The sequence below is a fragment of the Caloenas nicobarica genome, chromosome 11 (assembly GCF_036013445.1).
Source record: "Caloenas nicobarica isolate bCalNic1 chromosome 11, bCalNic1.hap1, whole genome shotgun sequence".
Taxonomy (NCBI): Eukaryota; Metazoa; Chordata; class Aves; order Columbiformes; family Columbidae; genus Caloenas; species Caloenas nicobarica.
In genome coordinates this window covers 6516385-6540570 of record NC_088255.1, presented here as the reverse complement: position 1 = coordinate 6540570, position 24186 = coordinate 6516385, and the positions used below count along the sequence as shown (strand labels likewise).

At 39.5% G+C, this 24186-nt stretch overlaps 1 protein-coding gene across 1 annotated transcript; it reads left to right on the top strand.

Moving 5' to 3' along the window:
* The first annotated feature begins 212 nt into the window (after positions 1 to 212).
* RFT1 (RFT1 homolog) lies at positions 213 to 15534 on the top strand. Its single transcript, XM_065642611.1, has 13 exons — positions 213 to 269; positions 394 to 479; positions 1023 to 1139; positions 2993 to 3182; positions 3759 to 3860; positions 4843 to 4977; positions 5858 to 5936; positions 6210 to 6260; positions 8190 to 8320; positions 9388 to 9532; positions 11796 to 11901; positions 13227 to 13476; positions 14303 to 15534. The coding sequence occupies exons 1-13, from the start codon at positions 216 to 218 to the stop codon at positions 14465 to 14467; spliced, it is 1611 nt and encodes a 536-aa protein (XP_065498683.1). The 5' UTR covers positions 213 to 215; the 3' UTR covers positions 14468 to 15534.
* The last annotated feature ends 8652 nt before the right edge of the window (positions 15535 to 24186 follow it).

The window sequence follows — 24186 nt, the reverse complement described above, 5'->3', positions numbered from 1 at the left end:
TTGGCACCTGAGCCCACCGGAGCGCCCGGCTATTCTGGAAGTTAACCGCTTGTGTGCGAAGCGCTCGTGAGAAGGAGCCGCTCACCGCGCTGCCGGTGGAGCGGCCGCCGCTCCCGGCGCGCTCCGTGCCCGCGTTCCGCCCGGGGGCCGGGCCGCTCCCGGCCGCGCTGACGCCATCGCCGCGCGACGGCGCCATTCGCTGCCGGCCCGAGCCCATGGACGTGCTGGGCCAGACCACCCGGCTGGCGTCCTCCAGCGCCCTGCTGCAGGTGCGGGGCCGCCCCGGGCCGCCTCCCCCCTCCTCCTCCTCCTCCTCCTCCTCCGCGGGGCCTGGCGGGAGCCGCCTCAGCCCCGCTCGGCCCGCAGGAGTTTCCCGTGCGGCTTCCCCCACAGGTGCTGTTCCGGGCGGTCACGTTCGGGCTGAACGCCTTCACCCTGCGCTACCTGTCCAGGGAGCTGCTCGGCGTGGCCAACGTCAGGTGGGCGGCGGCTGCAGCGGCCCGCGGGGCTTCTGCTGGCGGGGTTTGCTGTAGGAGCTCGGGGTCTGGGCTCTGCATGGCGTGTCGCTAACAACGCTTTGCTTAACGCCGCTTAACTTATCGTGAAGTGTTTCAGAGTGTTTAACGGTTGAATGTCCGCGAGTTTCTGGTTTGGCCTGAACCAGAGCCGTTGCTGGCCTGTTTTCCGTGTTAAACCGTCAGCTTGTTGAGGAAAAGCTGGGCACGGTTGTGTATTGCATGCTGTTGCTATACAATACATTTTGCAAATGCTTTTTTGGTTTATAGCACCCTTCAAGTATTCTATTTGAATAATCTCGTGTAACTACTTCCCTCCTTTTTTAGGAGATGGTGATAATTTACCTCTTAGCACCATATTTGCTTCACACACTTGTTCGACTTGTTTGTCAGGCAGTCCTGCATAACAACTGTCAGTGATGCTACTGCATGAAGGATTTCAGAAGTAGTAGGTAATGAAATAATTTTGTCTTTTTTTTTTTTTTTTTTTTACTTTACCTCTTTTAGGCTGACTCTGCTGTATTCAACAGTTGTCTTCCTGGCCAGGGAGGCATTTCGCAGAGCGTGTTTGAGTGGAAGTACAAAGCAAAACTGGACCAAAACAATTAATCTATTGTGGCTGACGTAAGATACCTTTAAAAATTTACTTACTTAGAAATTATGTCTAATTCTTGTCTGAGTGCTCACAAAATTAGAGCACGTATTTATTTACTGAGGTAATTATTTTAGCATTGACCCTTTAGTAGCCTCAGGCATGTTTTGGGACTAATGCAGGACGCTGGTCAAGTCTGTTGCGTTAGCACTTATGGACTTGATCTCTTTTTGGAGTACATGGGAAAGTGCATTGCCAAAGGTGTTATCAGGAGCCACTTGTTCTGTCATCTTGCCTGGAGTTTCATTTGTGTTGTAGCTGTTAAAGGAAAATCCTCTTGCACAAATACGTAGTCCTTTATTTTTTTTTCTTCCCTCTGTCTGCTCAGTCTTGCTCCTTTATTACTTGATTGTATTTGTGAAGCTGCTTTAGAGATTTTTTTTTTTTCCTCAAACTATTTTTTTTGGTGTCTTAAGCCATGATGCAGTTTAATGGCATGGAAACATAAATGTTTGTCTTGCATAGGAGGAGTCTGAAAGGGTGAAAGAAAGGATTGGAATTAAACAAAGGGAGCAAACAGGATGACTACTTTCAACTGCAGTGCCGTTTGTAGGAGAAAGTGGATAGCTTAGAGTCTATGTGAAGCTGCAGCCAGAGAGTGTAATAGCACATTGCAGCTAACTTGTTTCTCCCTTCTGGTTCCTGGACCCACTTCCCTGCCACTTACACTCTGTCAGATCTCACAGCTGTGCAGCCACAATTAGGTGGGTTGAAGAGTAAGTTTACCTGTCTGGTGTGGCAGAAAACTAGCCCTGCATGAAAAAACAGTGGTCTTCCATTGGGTCACCCTGCTCACCTTCTCTGGAACTGCGCAGCTGTTAATTAGATCTGGCCCAGGAATGGGAGGTTGTGCATCATTATCTGCACCAGGTACAAAGAAGCAGGATTGTCCCTTCCAGGGATAGGCTTAATACTAATATTTTTAAAAGCATTAGATATGTTCTCTTCACTGTTATTATAATCAGTTTTCTGATATTTGACAGCCTTTCAAGTGGGCATTAAATGATAGTTAACAATGACTGTGTGCACCTTTTAATTTTTTTTTCTTATAGAGAAGTATAACTTTAAAAGAAGATTAATGCTCTTGAAGGATCTGAAATACGTCTTAGCTTGATTTCAAATACCTTAGGGATCTGAGGGAGGGGTGAAATAGATCCTGCCACAGTGATCTAAAACTTCCTGCACTCTGCCAGAAGCTCGTGTTCCTGCGGCAGTGTCAACAGAAGGTAACGCACATGTGCACAGCTGTGCTCAGCGTGGCTTTTTAGCTGCAGTCACTAATCAAAGTGGCTTCGAGCTACTGTACAGCATTGTGAGCTGGCGTACCGGAGGTGCAGGTGTGCGTTTCCTTCTGCTCACTCTGCTCTCTGGAGAACCAGTGATTTCTGAAGGAGTGAGTTGAACAGTTGGAGTGGTGGCATCATCTTCTGTTACAGCAAGATCCAACGAAGCTTGTCTGCCAAACCCCTGGTAACCACAGGCTATAAGAATTGCAGCAATGAGGGGTTTACAGTATTCTGTGAGCTGATATGGGATCAGAATTGTTCATTCCTAGGGAACAAGAAATGCAGATAGTTGACCTTATGTTAGATTCTTGAGTAGAAAATCAGCAAGTCAGTAAAATGTTTTCCTTGTCTTGCAAAAGAATACCTTAAAAATGTTCGTTATGAAAAATTATTCTTGGTATTGTGACAATAGAAATTATTTCCTCAAGGCTTTTTTAGAAAATTATTTTGGTAATATGTGAAATTTTAATCTAATGGTCTCGGGTGTTTTTTCTGCTTAAGTAACATATCTGTTGCTTGTTTTTATGTTAATTTTTTAGAGTCCCTCTTGGTGTTTGTTGGTCTATTTTCTTGGGCTTAGTTTGGCTACACTTGCTTGAAGTACCTGATCCATCTGTGGTTCCTCATTATCAGGCTGGTGTAGTGGCATTTGGTCTTTCTGCAATTATTGAACTTCTGGGAGAACCGTTCTGGGTTTTAGCACAAGCTCATTTGTTTGTGAGACTTAAGGTTAGTAGAGTCTGGGGGGCGGGGTGTGTGTGGGGAATTATCTTTATTGAAAATAATGGATTCCTGAACTAGATCTTTGTATACTCAAGTATATAAAAAAAAGAACCTGTGTGTACTGTTCAGGTGTAATGTAGATATGAATTTGGACGTGTTAAAGGAAGAAAGTTGGTTTATTTAGAAATTATTACCTTAGTGACATTAAATACTTAATTGTGAGTTTTAATTGGAGGGAGAGGCACACAGCTCCCACAATTTTGCATTTTGATTGTTGGTGTGAAATTGTGAAATGTACCAATTGAGAACATGATTGTTTCAAGCAAAATTTTCTCCCTCGTCACATACAAAGGCCTGAGAAAGTGCAATGGTGGAATTGTGAAATGAGAATAGAAAATTTACAGAGAAATTACAGTCTAAGATGGTCAGTTCAGCAGAAAGAAATTCTGTGATAAAGTCACACTGACCTTGAAAATCTTGTATTCCTACATAAACTCGGTGTGTGTAACTAATGTATTTTAAGTTTGTGTATGCGGTTAAGTTGGCAGAAAATAAACCTTCTCTATTTTCTCTTTTTTAAAGGTAATTGCTGAAAGCCTCTCAGTAGTGTTAAAATGCATTTTGACGGTTATTTTAGTAGTGCTTTATCCTCAGTGGGGCCTCTACATTTTTTCTTTGGCTCAGGTAAGTTTCCTTCGTTCTCTTTTTCTATAAATTCTTGATTCATCTGAATTTTTATTTGCTGCTGTTTGACATTTAGCTTGCTAAATAACTTTGAGGAGGTGAGAGAAAATTTTTCTGGGAGGTTTAAGATTCAGCACCTGTGATCAATATTTTCCTGATACTTGTTATTGACTTGGCATTTTGACCTCAAGCAGTTTAATAGATGAAAACGAAAGCACCTTGTTCTGTCTGTGAAGGCACGTTGTGTGCAAATGAGGTTATGTTATTTTGTCGGCTTTGTGTCGACTCTTTTTTAATGAGTTATACATTCAAATGCTTGAGGACTTCGTTTACTACCTGGCTTCAGAATTAATGTTAGACTTTGGATTCTACTGTGTAGAAGATTAGAATCATATGTAATTTTATCAGCCTGTACCACCAACCTGTGTCACCTTATCAGGAGGTGCTAATCATGTGTGACATGTACTTGCAGTAAAACTTTTTCTTTACCACAATGCAGAATGGATATATTGGCACCTGAAAGGCAGGGTTGAGGCCTGCGCAATAGCATTTTATGTAGAAATGAAAATGTGATTCACCTCAGATGTGGCCATTTGATTATTTTTTGTTCAGTTTTTGCAGTGGCTGTAGTAGGTAGTTCATAACTGGCCGAAGAAAGAGATGTAGATGGTAGCTACTCTGTCAACTTGATTCTTGGACTGAGTGAAGAATAAATTTAAAATTGGACTTTAAATCATTATTCTAAAAATGCTGAATAGAATAGAGAGCAAAGAGCTATGATAAACTACAGATTAAAAAAATCTACTTCTTGGGGGGATTAAAGTCTTTACCTAGTTTAAAATTTGACAGGAATAAGGACTACTCACTACATTTTGTTCCCTCTGAATTTGGAACTCAAGTATGTAATTCTAGCGTGTGATTCTGCATTCGTAAGTTAATTTTATATCATTGGTTGTTTTTCTTCTCTCCTCTATCTTTCCAGCTTTTATATGTCAGTGTTCTGGTAATGTGCTATGTAATTTATTTTATGATGTTTTTGGGGTCTCCTGAAGCAACAAAGAAGTCATTTCCAGTTGCTAGAATGAAAGCTCTATTACCTAACTTGGTGGAAGATGAGGTAGGTTGATTTTAGGTTTTTCTTGAGAGAGTTTTGAAAATTAGTTTGAGATAGTGGAGTTGAGTATTTTGAGACTATCTCTGCACTGTAGAAGATACGATTGATTTTTTTAAAAATCTGTTTGTGGTTTGTATTAATAAAATCCTTTTCAGAAAAAAAGTTTATGAAGCTTGACCTCTTTGTTGTGGTGGGCTCATTGCTGACTTAGCTTTTAGTATCTTTGCACAAACTATTAACTGGAGAAAGAACATCTGCAGTGTGCAGGGGAATGACCAGGTGTTACTGGATCTGAGGCAGTAAAGAAACCAGAAGCATCTTGCCATGGATTTCGGCACTTTGACTCTTCCAGAAAATAAATGTGGTACACAGCACCCTACAGATACTCCAAGATCTCTGATGTCATCTCAAAAGAAAATAAGGCAAAGAAAGAGGTGAAAAGACATAGGGAGGAAGCAGATGTTCTGAAAAAGATCTGCAGCTTGAAAAGATAAAGGTGGTTATTGGTTGCAAGACTTGTGGGGACAGTTTGCAGAGCAGTAAACAATTGATATCTACAGTGAAGGTGGAAGTTCTGTTGGCATGTCAAACAACATGGGGTTTTTTCCTGTCTCTGAGTACTTTTGGCAGGAAGCTTGTTTGAGTACTTCATTTGCAACAGCAGTAATCTTCAGCAAGGGAAAAAGTATTTGTCAGATCAGAGTGATGTTGGTGCTTGAATTTAGCAATATTTTAGGTTAGTTGTTTGTAGCTATGACATTGTGCATTTTCCTCATCAGTACATTTAGAGCTAGCCTAGGGTATTGTACTGGCTTTATTTTTTCTATTTCTACTCTGTAGTTTCAATAATTTTTCTAACATGTCAGTACTACTTTTTTTGCAGACCTTTGTTAACTGGAAGGAAGCACGGTTGACTTGGAGTTTCTTCAAGCAATCCTTCTTGAAACAGATTTTGACAGAGGGTGAGGCTTGCTCTGGAGTTGTGATGGAGAAAGGCTCGTGAATGCTCTTATAAAATTGACTTAAAGCTTGAGAAAGCTGGGGGATGTGTGGGCGTGTGACTTTCAGAGATCTGACAACAAATGTTACCAACCTGAATGAAGTTTTTGAGGGTGTTCTGAATTAGGCGCTGGCCCCTTTGACTTTCTCTTGAATGCTTAATATTTGAAGTGTCTGAATAAATATTGAGAAAGATTTAGGGACTTAAGAATAAGTTCTTTGTTTTGAACTTACAGGTGAACGATATGTGATGACTTTTTTGAACGTGTTAAATTTTGGAGATCAGGGTAAGTGTGATGGTGTTGTGGAATGGTGACAGTTTTCTTAGTCGCTGCTCTTCATATGGTTCTGAAAATGACTTAAAGTGTTTGAAGATAACTTGAAAATTTGGGAAGATTTCAAAGCTTTTGTGACTTTGAGATACATTGTGGAGAATAACTGTAGATGTAGAAAAGAATTTCATTTAAGATCCTGGATTTTTTCTTTTGATCAAAACTTTCCAAATGGATATGGGATGCTATGTATCTTGTTCCTTTTTTTAAAAACAAACAAACAACTTCATTAGTATCTGATGTGTTATAGTTGCCTGTCTGCAGTGTAATTCTGTTTTCCTTCTGTTTTCTCTCTTCCTTTTCAATCTTTGTTAGGTGCTACGGTGACAACATCATTGTTTGTCACGTTGCATCTCAAAACTCTTATGTTCTGTAAAAGAATTCGGTGGTTATGGAATAATGTGTGGCGGTAGCCATTCAGATGACTGAGTTGTCAGCACCTTGGGTCTTTATGGCTTTGGAAAGGAAAATAGACTGTAATTGTTGGCCCACTGTTAGAAGTTTCTTGACTAGTTTAAATTATGTTTAATTACTGGCAATGGTACGTTCCCCCGTAAATACCGAGTATATGTGCTTGCTACCAGTAACTACGGCTGCTCCTGATCCTCCCTTGCAGAACAATTGAGCTGCCTCTTACTTGAAGGGTCTTTAATAGGACAATGTGTACAAACATGCTTGTACTCTCAAAATGTTGGGAAATCACAGAATCACAGAATGTTAGGGATTGGAAGGGACCTCGAAAGATCATCTAGTCCAATCCCCCTGCCAGAGCAGGAACACCTAGGTGAGGTTACACAGGAAGGCGTCCAGGCGGGTTTTGAATATCTCCAGAGAAGGAGAATCCACAACCTCGCTGGGCAGCCTGTTCCAGTGTTCCGTCACCCTCACTGAGAAGAAGTTTCTTCTCAAATTTAAGTGGAACCTCTTGTATTCCAGCTTGAACCCATTACTCCTTGTCTTACCATTGGTTGTCACCGAGAAGAGCCTGGCTCCATCCTCGTGACACCCACCCTTTTTATATTTATAAACATTGATGAGGTCACCCCTCAGTCTCCTCCTCTCCAAGCTAAAGAGCCCCAGCTCCCTCAGCCTTTCCTCGTAAGGGAGATGCTCCACTCCCTTAATCATCTTTGTGGCCCTGCGCTGGACTCTCTCCAGCAGTTCCCTGTCCTGCTGGAACTGAGGGGCCCAGAACTGGACACAATATTCCAGATGAGGTCTCACCAGGGCAGAGTAGAGGGGAAGGAGAAGTTGGTTCCAGGCCCTATGAAATCAGGCAGAACCTTATTCTGTTATTTCCCTGTGAATATGTAAAGCACTTATCCCTATGCCTGACTTCATAGGCTCTCAGTGGCTGTCCTTTGTGTACACGTGTGTGTACATAGGTGTCTTAGCAGGTTTGGAGCAGTATCTTGCAGAGAGTGGAAGTGCCGGTGAAATGTCATGTGGGATTGCTGTTCCACTTTGTGAAAGTAAAAGGAAAGAAGAACCTCACCCTAAAAAGAGAGCTCTCTCTTCTGGATCAGTAAATCCTTATGTTCCTGTTCTCATCCAGTGAAATTCATCAGGAACTTTTACCTTCCTCTACAGCAGGAATTTTACATGTGACTTGGTGCTGTTACTAGACTCACATCTCTGTAGTTGGTGCTTTTGTCCTGCCTTTGCCATCGAGGAGCAAGCCGTGTCATTTTGAGCTGTGGTTTCTGGGGCTGTCAGAATTTTTAGGGAATACTGCTTTAGTGTTGCACTAAACTCTACTTGTTTTCTCTTTGTTCAGTGGAAATGTTAAATTAGAATTAATGTCATTGTTAAGGATTTGAAATGGAAATGCATGTAAAAAATACAGATTGCTACTATGTTGTTGTTTTTGTTTATTTTTTAAAGGTGTGTATGATATCGTGAATAATCTTGGTTCACTGGTGGCTAGGTTTATCTTCTTGCCTATTGAGGAGAGTTTTTACGTCTTTTTTGCAAAAGTGTTGGAAAGAGGCAAGAATGTAAAGGATCAGAAGCAGGTATGTTTATTTTGGGTTAATGGCACATCAAATACATGATTTTTGTTACAGATAAGTTGCATCACAGAAGTGTGACTGATAGAAATGTGTGTTTAAATTTGAGTATAAAGGCTGTTAAAATTGAAAAGTTAGAGAACAAAGATGTTGAGTGAGGCTGGACTGAAAAGAAAGTAGGAAAAATGCTAATGAAATAGAAACTAAGATATGCAATGGCATAATACTGCCTTGTATTGTAACAGAAGTTAACATCTGCTCCAAACTGTGTGATGAAAACCCTACTGTACCATGTATTTCCACATAGACTTAGAGCTTTTGAATTGTATGTGGAGTATCAATGGTTAAACAAACATGAGCCTTGTTTCACAGAGTAATATTTGTGTGTGCTCTAGATAAGAAATTCTTGATCAGTCACGAAGTCAGCCTGGGCTTTTGTTTGATACCGTGACAACTTTTTTCAGTAATTCTACTACTTGCACATCAGCACACAGTTAAATAAATCACATCTTATGTTATTGGTGGGCTAAGAAAAGCATACGTATATGTATATTTATACATAGTGTACCGGATATGTATAACTGACAAAATGATTGAGTTTTCAGTCAGTGTGGTGAAATTACATCAGAAGAACTACAAGAACGCTTCTTATAAGGAGGTGATAGAACCGACAACTTATTTGTTCTGGTGTGGCCAGTCCTGTGCAGCAATGAAAACCTGACCCTGCCGCCGACTCAGCCCGTGGCCTTGGGCAGGTGCTGTCTGTGCTCGTCTTTGCCATTTACTGACTGTTGAACAGGTGCAAGTACTGTTTGCACATCTCCTTGAACGGATGTGTTCATGGCTAATATTTGTGCAGAATTTGTAATGTTTGAAACATAGAAAGGAATAAAACATAAAAATTGTTGGAAGTTAAGACCAAGTGTATGGATAATTCAATAACAAAGGATAAGTTTCACACCTTTTTATGCTGTGCAAACTTTGATTTTTCTGTGAGGTAGCTTTTCTGCATGAAAATAAGTAATATATGGATTCCGATTCATGTAATTGACTACAATTTTCTTCTTTTTCAGGATGATGTTGCTATGGCTGCAAATGTATTAGAATTGCTGTTGAAACTTGTGCTTCTGATTGGCCTCACCATCACGGTTTTTGGCTTTGCCTATTCTCAGCTGGCTCTGGATATTTATGGAGGCTCAATGCTCAGTTCTGGAACAGGTAAAGATTTATAGAACTGGCAAAGAAGCCATTATTTAAAAAGAGGAACTGCAGCTATTATGCATTCTTGGGTAAAATAGCAGAATTTTTTTTTCTATAAAAATCCTACTGAAATCAGTGACTTAGTTTGTCTGAATCCAGAAGTCTTACCTTTGTAATCACATCTTCAATATGTCGTCAGCTTAAGCTAAAATATACTGAGGAGCTCTAAAGAAGTACGATGAGGTTTGGGACTCTACCTTCCTGTAATTTCACATTGTTGGAAAAGAAAATTTTAAAGGATTGTTTGACTACTCCATGATGTAAAATTATAACTCCAGCTGTTTGAAACAACAGCAACTTTTCACACCCTCCCTTGCCCCGAAGCTATATAACAAAGCAGCCTAGAAACAATAATATTTTTTTTTAATAGTGCTAAACCACATGATGGTAACAATCTTGCTATAGTTGTACATATCGAGGGGTAAGTTTTACAAATCTGTCCACAGAAGCAGTCAAGGAATTTGTAGGTCACCTTGGATTTTCAGGAGAGAAAGTAGAGGTTCGTTTAATTCCTTCATAACATAAACACACAAATTGTAGCCTGGAGTTTTCTTGGGTTCTTCCAGTGCTTTGTCAGTTGACCTGTGGTTGCTCCTGCTAGAAGAACCAGTCTGCCTTCTGTAGCTGAGCCCTGTGGAATGTCTTGGTTCCTATCTGATCTGTCTTGGGTGAAGATCTCGTGGCTCCTCCAAGGAGCTTTTTTGTTGCATTTCTGTCTGGAAGCTTTGTGTGTGCGCCATCCTGGGAGAGTTCCAGCTTGCACTTCCCATTGACATCTGTTACAATTCAGAGAAAGCTACAGGGAATGTGAAAGCATGTGACAGGATATTGTGATGAAGAAAGCTGCACCTGGCAGAGTTCTGTACCTTCAAACCATAACCTTAGAATATGGCCTATTGGGTATTAAAATCACTTGCAATTACCTTATTCAGTGTTAAGATCATTTGATATATATCCTAACCCCATGGACACTTTCCTGTTTTTAAATATTAAGCATTTAGATATTTTTGCTTTAGACCATTGCATGTTATTTGGAAGGTGGTGCTTGATTTCTGTAGTGATTTTAAGGAAAACCCTGTGTCCGCATAACCAAGAAAAAAATGTTAATAACTTCAGTCTTTTGTTTTGAGTTGTCTTACCACTGGTTCTATCAGATTTGTTTCTGATTTTGAAAGCAAATGTTGTGAAAGATTGTCATTCTGGACCCTGACAACCAACTTTTTATGAAGAAAATGTTTTCTGTCCCTCTTTCTCTTCAAGAATGAATGTCTGGGCCTAATCTTTCAGACATGCTTACTTGACTGAAAAGGACTCTGTTTAGGAATATGGATGCAAGTCAAATGACTCACAAGTAATTTTATTTTGTTTTACATAACTATAATCTATGAAAATGCCATGTTGAGCATGTGTACTGACTTATTTTTCCAGATATTCATGGATATATATTTTTTTTAAATTTGAGTGCTCTCTAGTCTAATGTTTTTATGCAAACTTGAAAGTCTTCAGCTCTGCCTCACATCTGCAGTGTATTTACTGCTCACTGGGCAGTTGCCCTTTAGGACTGAAACAGGAGGAGACTCAATAATATGAACTACATTTCTGCCATCAAGAAGGAATGAATATTCATGGATGCACACTAACCTGCACACTAACCTGCACACTAACAAAGCATGGGATTTTTTTTTTCCCACTGTTATAGTTTCTAAAGGACAAGAAAAAGATTGTCTGAATGGAGGATTTTAAAAGTTGTGTATAAATGATCTCTGACCCATAAAAATCTGAACACTGTTTTTCATCTAGCACAGTTTTGAATGTTTCGGGCAGCCCCTCTGTTTTTCTTAATGTTGGGTTCAATATGTACTTTTTATTGCTTCTAGTACTTCATAATGACTATTGGATTAATTTCCACAGATTTCTGTACCATAGAATATTTGGGTTATGATAAATATTAATTTTTATTTAGGAAATATCTTTTACTAAAATACTCTTTTTGATGGATATATTTTCTGTTACTATAGTAACTGCTATTTTGGGGTGTTTGGGGTTTTATGTTGCTTTGTTTATTTGTGTTCTTGTCAAGGTACCTAGACAGGAGAAGTGTTCAAATGACCTTAAGTTTTCATTATTAGTGATAACATTACGACTTATCTCTTAATGAGTGTAAAAACAATGTGGTTTTACAAAAGAAACAATAAGCTACTTCTCATTCTGTGTTTTTTAGGTCCGAATCTCCTCCGATGTTACTCTTTATATGTCCTATTTCTTGCTATCAACGGAGTAACAGAATGTTTTACGTTTGCTTTGATGTGCAAAGAAGAGGTAGACAGGTAGGAAATAGTGTCTGCAGAATATTCCTGTAATTAATCTGCATATGGTTCGCTTGGAGTTCAGTACAGAAACAGAACAATTGTTCTGCATGGGGATGTGCTTGGAAATGCTTTTTCTCCAAAAAGCAAATTTCTTTCTGCAGTCACTTCAAGAGCTGTGTTTCTTGTCTCCAGAGCCAGGTACAACAGATGGGCGAGCAAACATGCACTGCTTTTGTTTTTACATGCTTGTATTTGTTGATAAACATTGATTGTCTTAAACATTTATTTGTAATGACCTTATAAAGAGATTGGTCCATTTGAAATCAGCATAAAAATATCCTGCCTTACTGAAAACCAACTCTTTATTTAGCTGTCTGCCTGTAGATTTAGGTGTGGATGTGACTGTTTGAAAGTTTGAGTCAAAAGGTCAGAAATAGAGAAATAAAAAGATTGTTAAATTATCTTTTGTTACATCACTAAGTGGAAAAGTAATTTCAATGGAAAGTCTTGTTTTGTGTAGATATGCACTTGATGCTCTAATTTTTAAGGCAGACTATCACTTAAAACTCATTAAAATTTCGCAGCTGTTAAAATTCTTCATACAGAGTTACTGTATATCAGGTGCACTTCTGAATGATCTAAATTGTGGGTCTAAATTCAATGGTTTATCTACCTGTAAGCAGGAGGTTGGACTGGATGTCTTCCTGAGGTCCCTTCCAGCCTGGATTGTTTCCGGACTCCGTGTCCATCCTGGGTTCTTGTCTGTGAAGTCTGGTTGCCTTCCCAGTGCCACCATCAAGCTCTTTTCATGTGCGCAGCTGCTGTCCCTTACAAGGCCTTACCAAATTAATTTCAATGAGATCTACTTTCCACAGCAAAACTAGTATGTTTGAGACTTAGCAAGGGCTGCTTGCATGACCCTTTTAAAGTGTGAACTTGTTTGCAAAGGCACTGTTTGGAAAAGAAACTAAATAAAGCATCATCTTGTTGAACATTCTTTTTGTTTAATACACACCTAAAATAAAATAGCAAAAACTCCACAAGTTTTTACATTGCTAATCATTCTTCCTGGATTTGACTTTCTCAAATGAGTAGGCAGTTGCCGAGTGAAGTAGAATTTCCTTCACATAATGTAGTTCTTGGTTTAATTTGTTCGATCTATTTTCCTTTCTTTCAGTTAGTTGTTTTATTAACATGTCTGTTCTGAAATTTGTCTTTTTTTCATTAGAAGATGGTAAGAGAATTTCTGTTCCTTATTTTAGAAAATAAATTGTGGTATTTCTTCAGACGTAAAGTTAGTAAATAAATACTGGAACTGTATACATTGTTCATTTTTTTCCTAGGTACAATTTTGTTATGCTGGCCTTGTCCTTCACGTTTCTGTGCATCTCTTATTTCTTGACCCACTGGCACGGCAGCGTCGGCTTTATCCTCGCCAACTGCTTTAACATGGGTATTAGAATAGCTCACAGCACCCACTATATCTACGACTACTTCAAAGAAAGTACCTACCGACCTTTGGCAGGCTTGCTTCCCTCACCAGTTTTGGTGCTTGTTTATATCATAAGTGGAGTAATCACTGGTTTCTCTGAGGTAAGTGTCTTTTTGACAGTGAAAACAAGATCTGAAAGTTAATGCCAAATGACTTCTGCGTCCACGTGCAGAGACGTCATTAGCAATAAAGGCTGATGAGGGTAGGCCGGAAGACTCCCATTACAGGCAAGGCAAGATACAGTAACCAGAGATTTTATCTTTGATACAAAGTTAACTCTGCCACCTGTAGAAGGTGTATCCGACAAGTAAAATAAAATTTAACCCATTTCTGCTGCCTGTAGATAAATCCATGTCCTTAGTTCTTCATAATGGAAATTTTGCAGTAGCGCAAATAACCTGTTAGTAAAAATGCTGCAATAAAGTGATAGAAGAAAACCAACCAAAACAAGAACAGAAACAAAAATCGCCGAGAGCGTATTTATTGTATTTGTTCAGACTACAAGACTGTACTCATGCACACTCCTTCGGAAAGAGAGCTTTGTATTTTGGAATGGGAGATTTCCAGTGGGGTTTTGTTAGAAAACCAGCCTAATACTTGCTGCAAAGTAGCAGACTTGTGTAATAGTGCCATCAGAGTTTTCCTAATATTTCAAATAACATATTTCTGCATGTAATAGTAACTGCCACATTTACCAGGTGTCTACTGAATGCTCATTTTTTGCCTACAGAATTTTTCTTAAGAAAGCAAGTGTTGTGACTACCAAAGACGATTTATTGTACATCAGTGCATGTGGCAAAACCGCGCTGAGCTTCATGGTGGTGTTAGCATGGTTGAGAGAGGTGTTGGACCTGATTGTTTACTGAGGCAGTAAATCTACTTTGTGCTGACCAGTTTTCCTGCACTTGCTTGTTTCCTTTGTTGTAGGTGATGTTCTGCTGCGATAAGGGCTGGATGGCAAGGCTGGTGCACATCAGCGTGGGGGCTCTGTGCTTTGCAGCAACCATCGTTACTATGTTCTGCACAGAGACCAAGCTGGTCCACTTTGTCAGAAGCCAGTTCCTCTCCCGGTATATGAAGAAAGGAACGTGAAATGTTCATGTGCAGAACAATTCTTGCACATGCTTGCAGTAAAGGGCTGTATTTTTTGCCTAAGATCTATATGGAGAAGGATTTCCACATGTGTTTTGAGTCCTTGTTATTGGAGTGGCAATGTAGAAGATTGCCAACTGAATATTATTTTGTCTTCTGAACAGTGAAAGAGATGAGTAATTTTCTCTTTATGCATCATTCTTTTCTAACCTTCTCTTCAAAGGTCTCTTTGGTAATGAAAGCAGAGCTACGATACACCCTTTTGACATAAACTAGTTGGCAGATTTCACACAGAGCGCCCGTTGTTACCAATGGGATACGTGTACGGAGGAGTCATATGGCTTACATCTTAACATGTAATTAAGAATGCCCTTATTTGCCATGGTGGGCTGCTTAACTGGTTAGAAAATAAATGGTCTGACAAAAAACAAAACAAAACCAAAACCAACCAACCAAACCCTGAACCACCAACCCCAAACAAAAACCCACAACACAAAAGCTGAAGAAACCACTAGAGCAAGGACCAATAGCACTGTAGCTGTTCCTGAAGCAGAACCTAATGCAGTGCAGGGAGATTGAGGTGTCAGGGTTTTGAAGCCTGAAGCGGTGAACAGGAGGTTTTTTGTTTACAAGGAAATTAATGGAATACACAGCATGTGTGTAGTAACTGTAAGATTATTTCATTCATCATCTCATTCGTTTACGAGGGTATTGATTGACTTGTCAAAAATACTCTGAAGCTTCAGCTAAAAGGAAAAAGGGCTTTGAGCAGTGTTTTAGAGAAGGTGTGAAGTACGGTCACTTGGATGCTGAAGTTCCAGAAGGTTAATCCTAAAGCTTCTTACTTTCACTGCATTGTTTTTGGTTTTATCAGAGATTTTAAATCCCAGCACAAACAAAATTGTCTCAATAAAAATGTTTTTATCTTGTCTGTGAAGTCGAATGTTAAAATATATTTAACAAGATTTCTTTCAAGGATTCATGCATATCGAAACTTTGATTATTGTGTAGATATTGCTTCATTTTGTTGCAACTAGTTTACCTCATGTCTTGGTACTTGTTCAGTCTTAAACTTGAATTTTTTTTTTAATCATTGAAAATTTGGACATTTAGAACTTGTAAAATTAGATGTTAGGCTATGTTAGGTTCACTAATAGTGTATTTTGTTGCCGGCCTAAGATCTGAATTTGGCAGTTTCAGAATGTACAAGTGGCAGGTTTATAATTATCAGTGTTCTTTTGCAGTGTTTGGATGGACCAAAACATGTCAAGCGATTAAAAATGTGTGCTCAGACACAAACAGTTGAAAGCTTTTTATAATGGTTTACATAGCATCTCTACAGATCCTCAGACGGCTTAAACATACGTGACTGTCATGGCATTGTGGCAACTGTAGCTCTGAGTGTGAAATGCATTCTGCTATCAGTGTCTTCGGTTTGGTTCTGTTAGAAACATTTTCTAAACTCTGGTAATTTTCACTTGGAGAATATCACCAGAGATACTTTAAATGAGAATTTGGTGATTAAAACGTTATCACAGAGAACCCAGAATGTAACAGAGGAAAGGAAAGGTGCACGCTCTCAGCTGCTGGTGGTGTTTCTAATGCCTGGCTGGAAGGTGTGAGATATAGAGACTTGCTGATTCTTCTGAAGTTGTTATGAAATCTATCAAAACAAACACTACGTTTTTCTGTCCTGTTAAGTGAATTTACTAGTTCTTTGCTATTTAAATTTTTATCTTCTGAGTTTTCTTGCAGCTGCTTTTCCCATTTCTGTCAGGTAGGGAGTTTGTTATGAAGTACAGTTTCACATGTTGCAGGGGTTTGAAACTTCTTCGTTATAAATTGTCAATGCATACTGTTTCTTTTCCTTTACTTACTTGTTCATAATTTTAAAAAAATAGCCAACACAGTCAGACATACAAACTTTTTTTAGGATCTGTCTTTTTCTGTATGACTTTGGGACCTTGCTGTGGGAATACCTCAATTTGTACAGTGAACTTTAGTAGCTACTTGGAATGAAAGATTTTGTATAGCCCCTGCACTTAACAGAGATGGAAGAACTTTTTGTACAAAATGAGCCTGGCATCCTGCTGTCTTGTCTGGTCTTCTGATCCCAGCTGTACAGTAACGTTACTTCTACTGCAAGTGTCATAAATAGGCTGATGTGGCATCTCACTGTTCGAATAGTGAGCTGTCTAGTCTCATATCTTTTAACAAAAATACTGTATATGCATTTAAAGAGAAGTCACATTTTAAAACTAATTGGCTTGATTTCATATTGGAAAGTCTTATACCTCTTGCACCTCAACAAGTAAAAAGGCAATTTTCTGTGAAGCAGGAAGACATTTAAGGTGGCTTAATCATTGCTCCTTTGCAAATTAAGGGCACATTCCTCTCTTAAACTTGATCTGTAAGCAGTTCAGTGATGGTTGGCTGGGTTTTGTAGTGGTGTGTTTGTTTGGTTGTTTTAGTGTATTTTATGTAGCAAGAAACTGCAAGGAGGGACAGGTATCTGAAGCTGTCTCCTGGTTTCTTATTTATCTGTGTGATCCTTAATGTGAAAGCTGTTAATTGCTTTATTTACGAAGAAATGAACTGTCACATTCAGAGATTGAGTTTGGGATTGAACTTGACCAAATTCCCCTTTTGTTTGCAGTTACCTGTCAAAGGCACAATGGGGTGCTTGTCTATAAATTTCATGAAGCTGTTCTGCATTTATTTTCTGAAATCTGTTAGTTTAGGCCGAAGGAGAACGAAGCTGTTTTACTTTGGAGAAAGTTACAATTTCATACATCATGTGATGTGGGGTTTTTTTAGTAGTTGGATGAATGACATTTGAACAACTGTAAGATAAAATGGTTATATAATATGATAATACCAAATAAAATTTATTTCCCTTACATTTTGTTTTGGTCTTCCAGTTGAGGCTTATTTGTATTTTTGGTACAGTTGATGCTTAAATGTGGTTGGATTTTCTAGGATCTTCTATGTAGAAATTCGTTTATCAACATAGAAACTTAGACACTATTTCCTAACACGCACATTGAGAATATTTACTGTAGTATTTTTGTAACAAGTGGTATCATTATAGTCACCTTTTTTCTCTTTGCTTTTGTTGAAGTGTATGTTTGTATGGATGGCAATGACCAGGTTTATTTGTTTGATTTTCAAACGTTGTAGCATTGTGATAAAAACCATTTAAGTGGCCAGGAGCAAACTTGATGTTTAATGAAGTTTATTAGCTGAATTATGCTGCAACTGGCAGTAGTAGGGTTAGGTACTAGCCAATTGTTCAACTGTTTCTTCTTTTCTACTATTGTAAATATTTTATTTGTATGTAAAGTGGGGGGGGGGGGGTTGGTTTTCATATTTTTTTTAAAGAAATTAGAAGTTCAAACATTAACAGTTAATCTGCTTTAGTAGTCATGAAAAGTAACAGATGTGAGCTGGAATACTGGCAGCAGTTTAGTAACCGTGCAGTTTAGTAACAGTTTAGTAATGGTGATGACCCGTTAGTTTGTTGGAAGGGTTGTGTGAGGACCTTGAGGTCAGCCAGGCCTAATTTGCTGGATTCTGGACAGTGCTGAAATCTGAACTTTGAAATTATTTTTGTGGATTTTTTTATGTCTTGCTGTTTGAATATCATAATTCTGTGGTTTAATTACTCTTTATTTTAAATACTATACTGAGGAGAGTGGATCTGAGGCTTTTCAAACTATATAATTGCATCAATAGATCTGCTGAGATGTAATGATTTTGTTCGGCGCAAAATACATAACTCATTTGCATTCTGTTAGTGCGATGTAAATGCTGTTCATTTTCATTATAAGCTAAAAATGAAGCTCGATGCTCTCCGCATCTGATGGACAGCTGCGCCATGGATAAGTGCAAGGCTGCTGAAAAGCGTTAGCAGCTGGGGGATCCAAACTCAACAGGGCTAGGAGGTGCTTGTCTCTGTTGCAGTTTGAATTACTTGCACACGAAGATGCCCGTGCTCTTTAGTTTGTAGATGTGAATTGTGGTTCCTGCATTACCCTGCCGTGCACTAGAAGGAGGAATGAGCCCTTTGCAGCTGGGCTGTCTGTAGCTGCACACCGCCAAGGTGAGCTTCGTTCTTGGAACCTGAGTGTGCAGCTGAGGTAGGATAGTTGGTTTTCCTGTTGTTTTACCTTTCCCCCACAATTCTGGTTTTTGTTTTGTCAGATTTCCAGTTTAGCTGTGGTAAGCAAGCATCTCACAGAGCTTGGTGTGTTGATTTGCCAGCTAGGGTTTGTGGTTCCCAGGTATGCATGTCTTCAGTGTGACTTATTTCCAAAGACTTTTATATTCTCTCGCTGAACTGAGAAAGTGGAAAGGAGGACAGACATGTTATATCTGTGACCCATTTAAGACGACTGAAAACCAAAGCTGTGTCAAGAAGGAAAAAAAGAGGCAGCAGTCTATAAACAGATGTGTGAGTAGCTCTAATCTGCTAGTAAACAAGAATCATGTTTTGTTCTTTGTGATACACTTTGGAGAGTGACCTTCATAAAGGGAAGAATGTAACTGAGCTTGGGAGAAGACTGCAGAGTTTTGCCCGTAACTTTCTTGAATGCAGGAATGTTTCAGACCTGCTCCCTCGTGTCTCCTGGGGAGAGGGAGGAGTGTGAAACCTTGCACAGATGCTGTTCCAAAGAGATGCTCGTGCCTCACAAAGCAGCCAAGGCACAGTTGTGTTACCTGTGAGAAAGGAGCCTTGTGATCACTCGTTAATATCTTCATTTCCTTCCTTTTATTTTTTTCCCACCTTCCTGACAGTTTCATTCATCTGTTCGCAAACCATTCACAATCAGCTCCTGTATGTAAATATATCTCGTCTTTATTTGCTGAAAAAAATCAACCCAGTCAGTCTTAATATAAAATTGTGGTGGCCCACCAGAGTCCTGTATTGGGATGGGATGAGGAGCATGTTGGTCAGCTTGGAGGTTTTGTTGTGGCCAACTTGCAAGCCCTGAAAGCAGGGAGTGAGGAGGGAGCAAATGAAGGTTGCACAAAATTTGAATTGTGGCTCCATTTTGGTTCTGGATGCTTGACTTGGCTGTATTTATGTTTTCCTAATGGAATGGCTTTTTGGGAATGATTTTATAAAACAAGAGTCATAAAATGCACTTATGTGCCTTGTGTTATTTGTGTAATGATTTTTAGCAGTCTCTCGGGGGAGTGGGGTTTATGGTATAAGGGAAGGAAGAAGGGAAATGTGGCAGAGTACGGTACATGTGTGAGGAGCAGAGTGTCCCTCTGAGGAAAGGTCTTTAGTCTTTGAGTTGCTTCCATGTCTGAATGCATTTCTGTCCCTGCAAATGAAACTCTAGAGTATGTATCTGCAGAAGTGCTTTACTAAGCAAGTACTATAACATCTTTGGAAGAAGCAGACTATGCCCATGAAGTACAGCTTACTTTGCTACAGACTGCTTATCATTCTGATTTGCTAGTCAAGTAAGCTTTTATTTCTTTATTAATTTAAAACAGTGTGTGATAATGTTCTTTAACAGTTCTCCCATTTGAGGTTGACTGCATGTTAGCCTGTGGAAACTCTGGGTTTTACTCTGGTTCCATCAGAATTGTACCGATGTTTTTAGTATTATTTTTTTCCACCCCTCAGCTGACCTTGTTTCACAGTAGCTCTGCACAGGTTCATCTGGGAGCTCTGCCGAAGCACAGGACTAGGACCAGGGAAGTGCAAGAGCTTCGCTCACATCCCGCTCAGTGCGGAAAGGTTGGGTGAGGGCTGGGTGCACCTCCACTGCGCAATACAGAGCAGGTGGTGCGGCCCATGGGCTGGGGCTCGTGCTGCACAGCTGTGAGCACCTCAGCTCAGATTTCTAAGGAAAAATTGTGAGAGCTGTGAAAAGCTCTGCAGTTAAGCCATGCGGGATAAGAAAGGGTAAGAAAAGGTGGATTTGAAATCAGAGGTTGAATTATTGAAGGAATGGAAATGGAATCAGAGTGGAAGAACAGAAGAAAAGTAGTGCAGAGTAGTGTGCATGTGCTGTAAAAAGTTTTTGTTTAGCATCTGTGGTGAAGTGAATCCAGACGGCGTGTAATCAAGGAAATACGAAAGGCTGGACAATAAAAACTCAAGCTGAGATATTAGACTGGCAGTTGGAAGAACCTTAAGTAGCTTCAGGGTGGTAGCTAGAAGCAATATCATGGACTAGATCGTTCAGCTTGCTGGAGGAGTCGCTGGGGCTTTGAAAAGAGCATTGCAGGAAGAGCAAGGTGTGGTTGGATTTGGCAGTGCAGGATTTAGACAGGAAGACCGTGCAGCTCCCAGAGTTCAGAGCGAAAACTCTGCCAAGAAAACATGGTAGTTCTTGGCAGTTACTGTCGTTCTTTGCCTGTTGTATTAGAATACTGCCATAACAATTATTTGTACTAAAGACAAAGCTCATCTGTTGTTTGGAAAGGGAAAAGTGGAACCAGTGAGTGCTAAGCAAATGGAGAACAGACTTAACCAGATCACAATGTTATTTGAGTTTCCTGTCTAGAGTATTAGGGGAAAAAAAAGAGTAAGAAGTTTGTCTGGATGCAGTTAATGCCTTACAGAGGTAGGAGGCTTGCTCAATAGATAACTTCATCAAATTAAAAAATAATACCAATAGTAACACGCTAGTTTTTCTTCAATGACAGCATAATATTTCTCTGTCATTAGAAATGACAAGCACCAGTGATGGAGTATGAACTTACCGTTAAAAATGTCACTGCCATGGAATATTAGCTGAAGGCGTCCCTTGGCTACAAACAAGCTTTATGAAGGAAGAAAAAGTTAAATGAGCTTTACCGTCCTAAGAAGAAAACAAGCACAAATGTAAGTTATAGCTGCTCATGCAGAACTTGAGCAAGTCACTACATGCAATTACCCTTTGCCTTTAGCACTGCAATTAATAGATGTTTTGATGCCATATTTCAGTTATCAATAAATCACCTGGCCATTAACAAGAATAATTGTTTCCAAATGTCACAACCGTTATCAAGTTCTGTGCCATTTGTTGCCATCGCAAACTGCTGATGGTTTTGGGTAGGTTATGATAACACGCAATGACTGCCAAATACATTTCACCCAGCTGAGTGTAAGCATGTATGCCAAACAATTATGTGTGTGTTTTAGGACATCACAGACCAAAGGAAATGTTTCTGTTACTACTCAGCAAGTGTTAAGCATCAGGGAAATCCAGTTTGCACTGGTGTATTTATAAATATTAAGGTAGCAGTTCTCCTGAATACCTTCCGGAGACCATTTCTTATGCAAGGCCAGGAGTAGCTTGCAGATTTGCCTCTGAAATAAATTCGTAAAACTATATGGATTATTTTTTGTTACCTTGTTATTTGATCTCTGTGACAAGGTGCAAAGGATCTTTGACTGTGACAACTTTTGCAAAGTCAGGATTAGACAAGGGGACTGTGATAACCTTTGGCCAAAGCAATAGTGCTCTGCGTCTCCTGGTGGGCCATGGCACACTGGTTATAATGTAAAAATGTGCTGCTGTTTTGGTATACATATGGAGTGACTCTTTTCCTTACTTCCTTTTAGATCACAGAGAAATTGCATAAGGCTCTATATAGAGTGCATTTGCTGAACAGTATTGTTTCTGGCAAATCAAGACTGATTTTTATTTTTTAAAGAGTGCTACAAGTTTCTTCATTTCTGTGCAAGTGAAACAATTCATTGCCATTTCCCTTTTTTTTTCCCCTCCAGAGTGTCCCCAAACTGGTATACACTGGTTCTTTGATAAACTGACTGCCAACCACTGCCAACAGCATCATCTTGGCAAAAAATAACAACAAAAAAAAATCAAAATCGCTATATGTTATGTCTCATTGTTCCCACTCTTTGCTCTTTCTTGATGCCATCTATGTTTTCCTTCAAGTTCTTTTGCTGTATGAGCCATGGGACCCCAAGGAGATCTTTTTTGTGCACTGAACTGTTTATGTGCATGTTCCAGTTTATCCTTCAGCTGAGTAGTGTATTATTTGAGCAAAGTCTGTATATAGCGATTCTGAACAAGGTTTAGATACCATCAATTGCACTTCAGTACCTAATTCTGGACTTAAATGTTTGTGTACAAAGTGTGAAGGTGTTCATCTGGTCACAGCAAAGAAAAAGCAAAGACTAATTTTAAAAATAACTCCCTGTTTTGGCCATGAGTTTCAGATCATAAGTTTTACAAATCATCTGGGCTTGAAGTGAAGTCTGAAAAAGAAAGGATCAAAGCCAGGAGGTGCTAAGCAAATATACTTTTCCAATAACAGATGGATTCTGTCACCTGAATTGAAATATACTAACTAAAACTCGTTCCCTGGTAACTTTGAACAATTTATGAAGGGTTTTGACTGGTTGGTTGGGTGGTTTTTTTTCCCTTGCAGCTGTGAATTAGGTGGAAAAATACTGCAGCTGAACATAATGTTGTTTTGTTACTAGAAAATTCACTGCTGGCATTGCATTCAGCCTAGAAAAGCAAAGAGGTCATGACACAACATCTGTTTTGTGGAAAGCATACTTATTACAACCAGTAATACTGTGAACACTGGAGTGGAAAAAACTCTAGAGCAGAGATGCTGTAGTGGTGCCTTTTTGACCACTGTTCTATGGTTTGCATTAGCTGGATTTCCCCTGGATGTGTGTTTGGAAGGTAAGTTTGAACAAAATACTCATGCTGCTCAAACATAAGGTGGAGCTGTTTCTTTGTGATAGAATTTCCACCTACTGATCTCCACAACTCAGGTTTGTGGTTTGGTTTATTTTCTTACCATGTTTTCAGTGTTGCCAGTGATTTTACAGGCGGTAGTCTGGAGGCATGTGACTAAGGTTTCTTCAACTCCTGGAATTTGCTCTTGGATTTCATTTTTAGTTAATACAATCCATATGAGACATTAAGGGCTCTCACCCTGCATTTAGCTTTGGTTAATCCCCCTCACCCTATTGCTAATCTGAATTGATTTTGATTCCTGTACCGTGCTTCCTTGGGCTGACAGTGACTGTGATAACAACTTCTTACCAAGGAAGACCTTGGGGCGATTGCCTTTGTGTGTCAGAGACAAGGGAGTCTCTGGAGTTTTCGAGTTTTTTGACTGTATCACAATACAAATCTGTTATTTTACACTGATGCATGTGTTTTTGTTTTTGTGGTAGTGGTGGTGTTTGGTGGTAGTTTTTTTTGTTTTGTTTGTTGTTGTTTTTCAGACAAAGCATTCAAATAATTAGGAGAAGCTTGTATATAAGTTGTTTATTTAAAGCATCGACACCACTGAACATGTGCTTTACCTGTTTAGATACTGACCGGTTTTTCATATCTTCTTCTAAAGCCAGACAAAGATAATTCCAGCCTCAAATAAAGCTGTGATGCTGCAAAACAAGAAGTGATAGTGACTACTTGGAGCTGCTAGGGAATTTCTTTTTTCTGTCAGTCCTAACATGCTTGTGAGAGTTCAAGGAGTGTCTGGATGATGCTCTTAGTCGTATGGTTGAGTTTTAGGTAGTCCTGTGAGGAGCAGGGAGCTGGGCTCTGTGATCCTTACTGGGTTCCTTCCAACTTGAGATATTCTCTGATTCTATGAACTGTGCCACAATGACAGCATGGGGAATTCTTCCTGCATCGAGGGTGGTCGCCCATTTTACATAGGAATAAACTTGGCCAGAACAACAGATCAGATCACTGACAGGCCAGCATGGGTATCCAGAC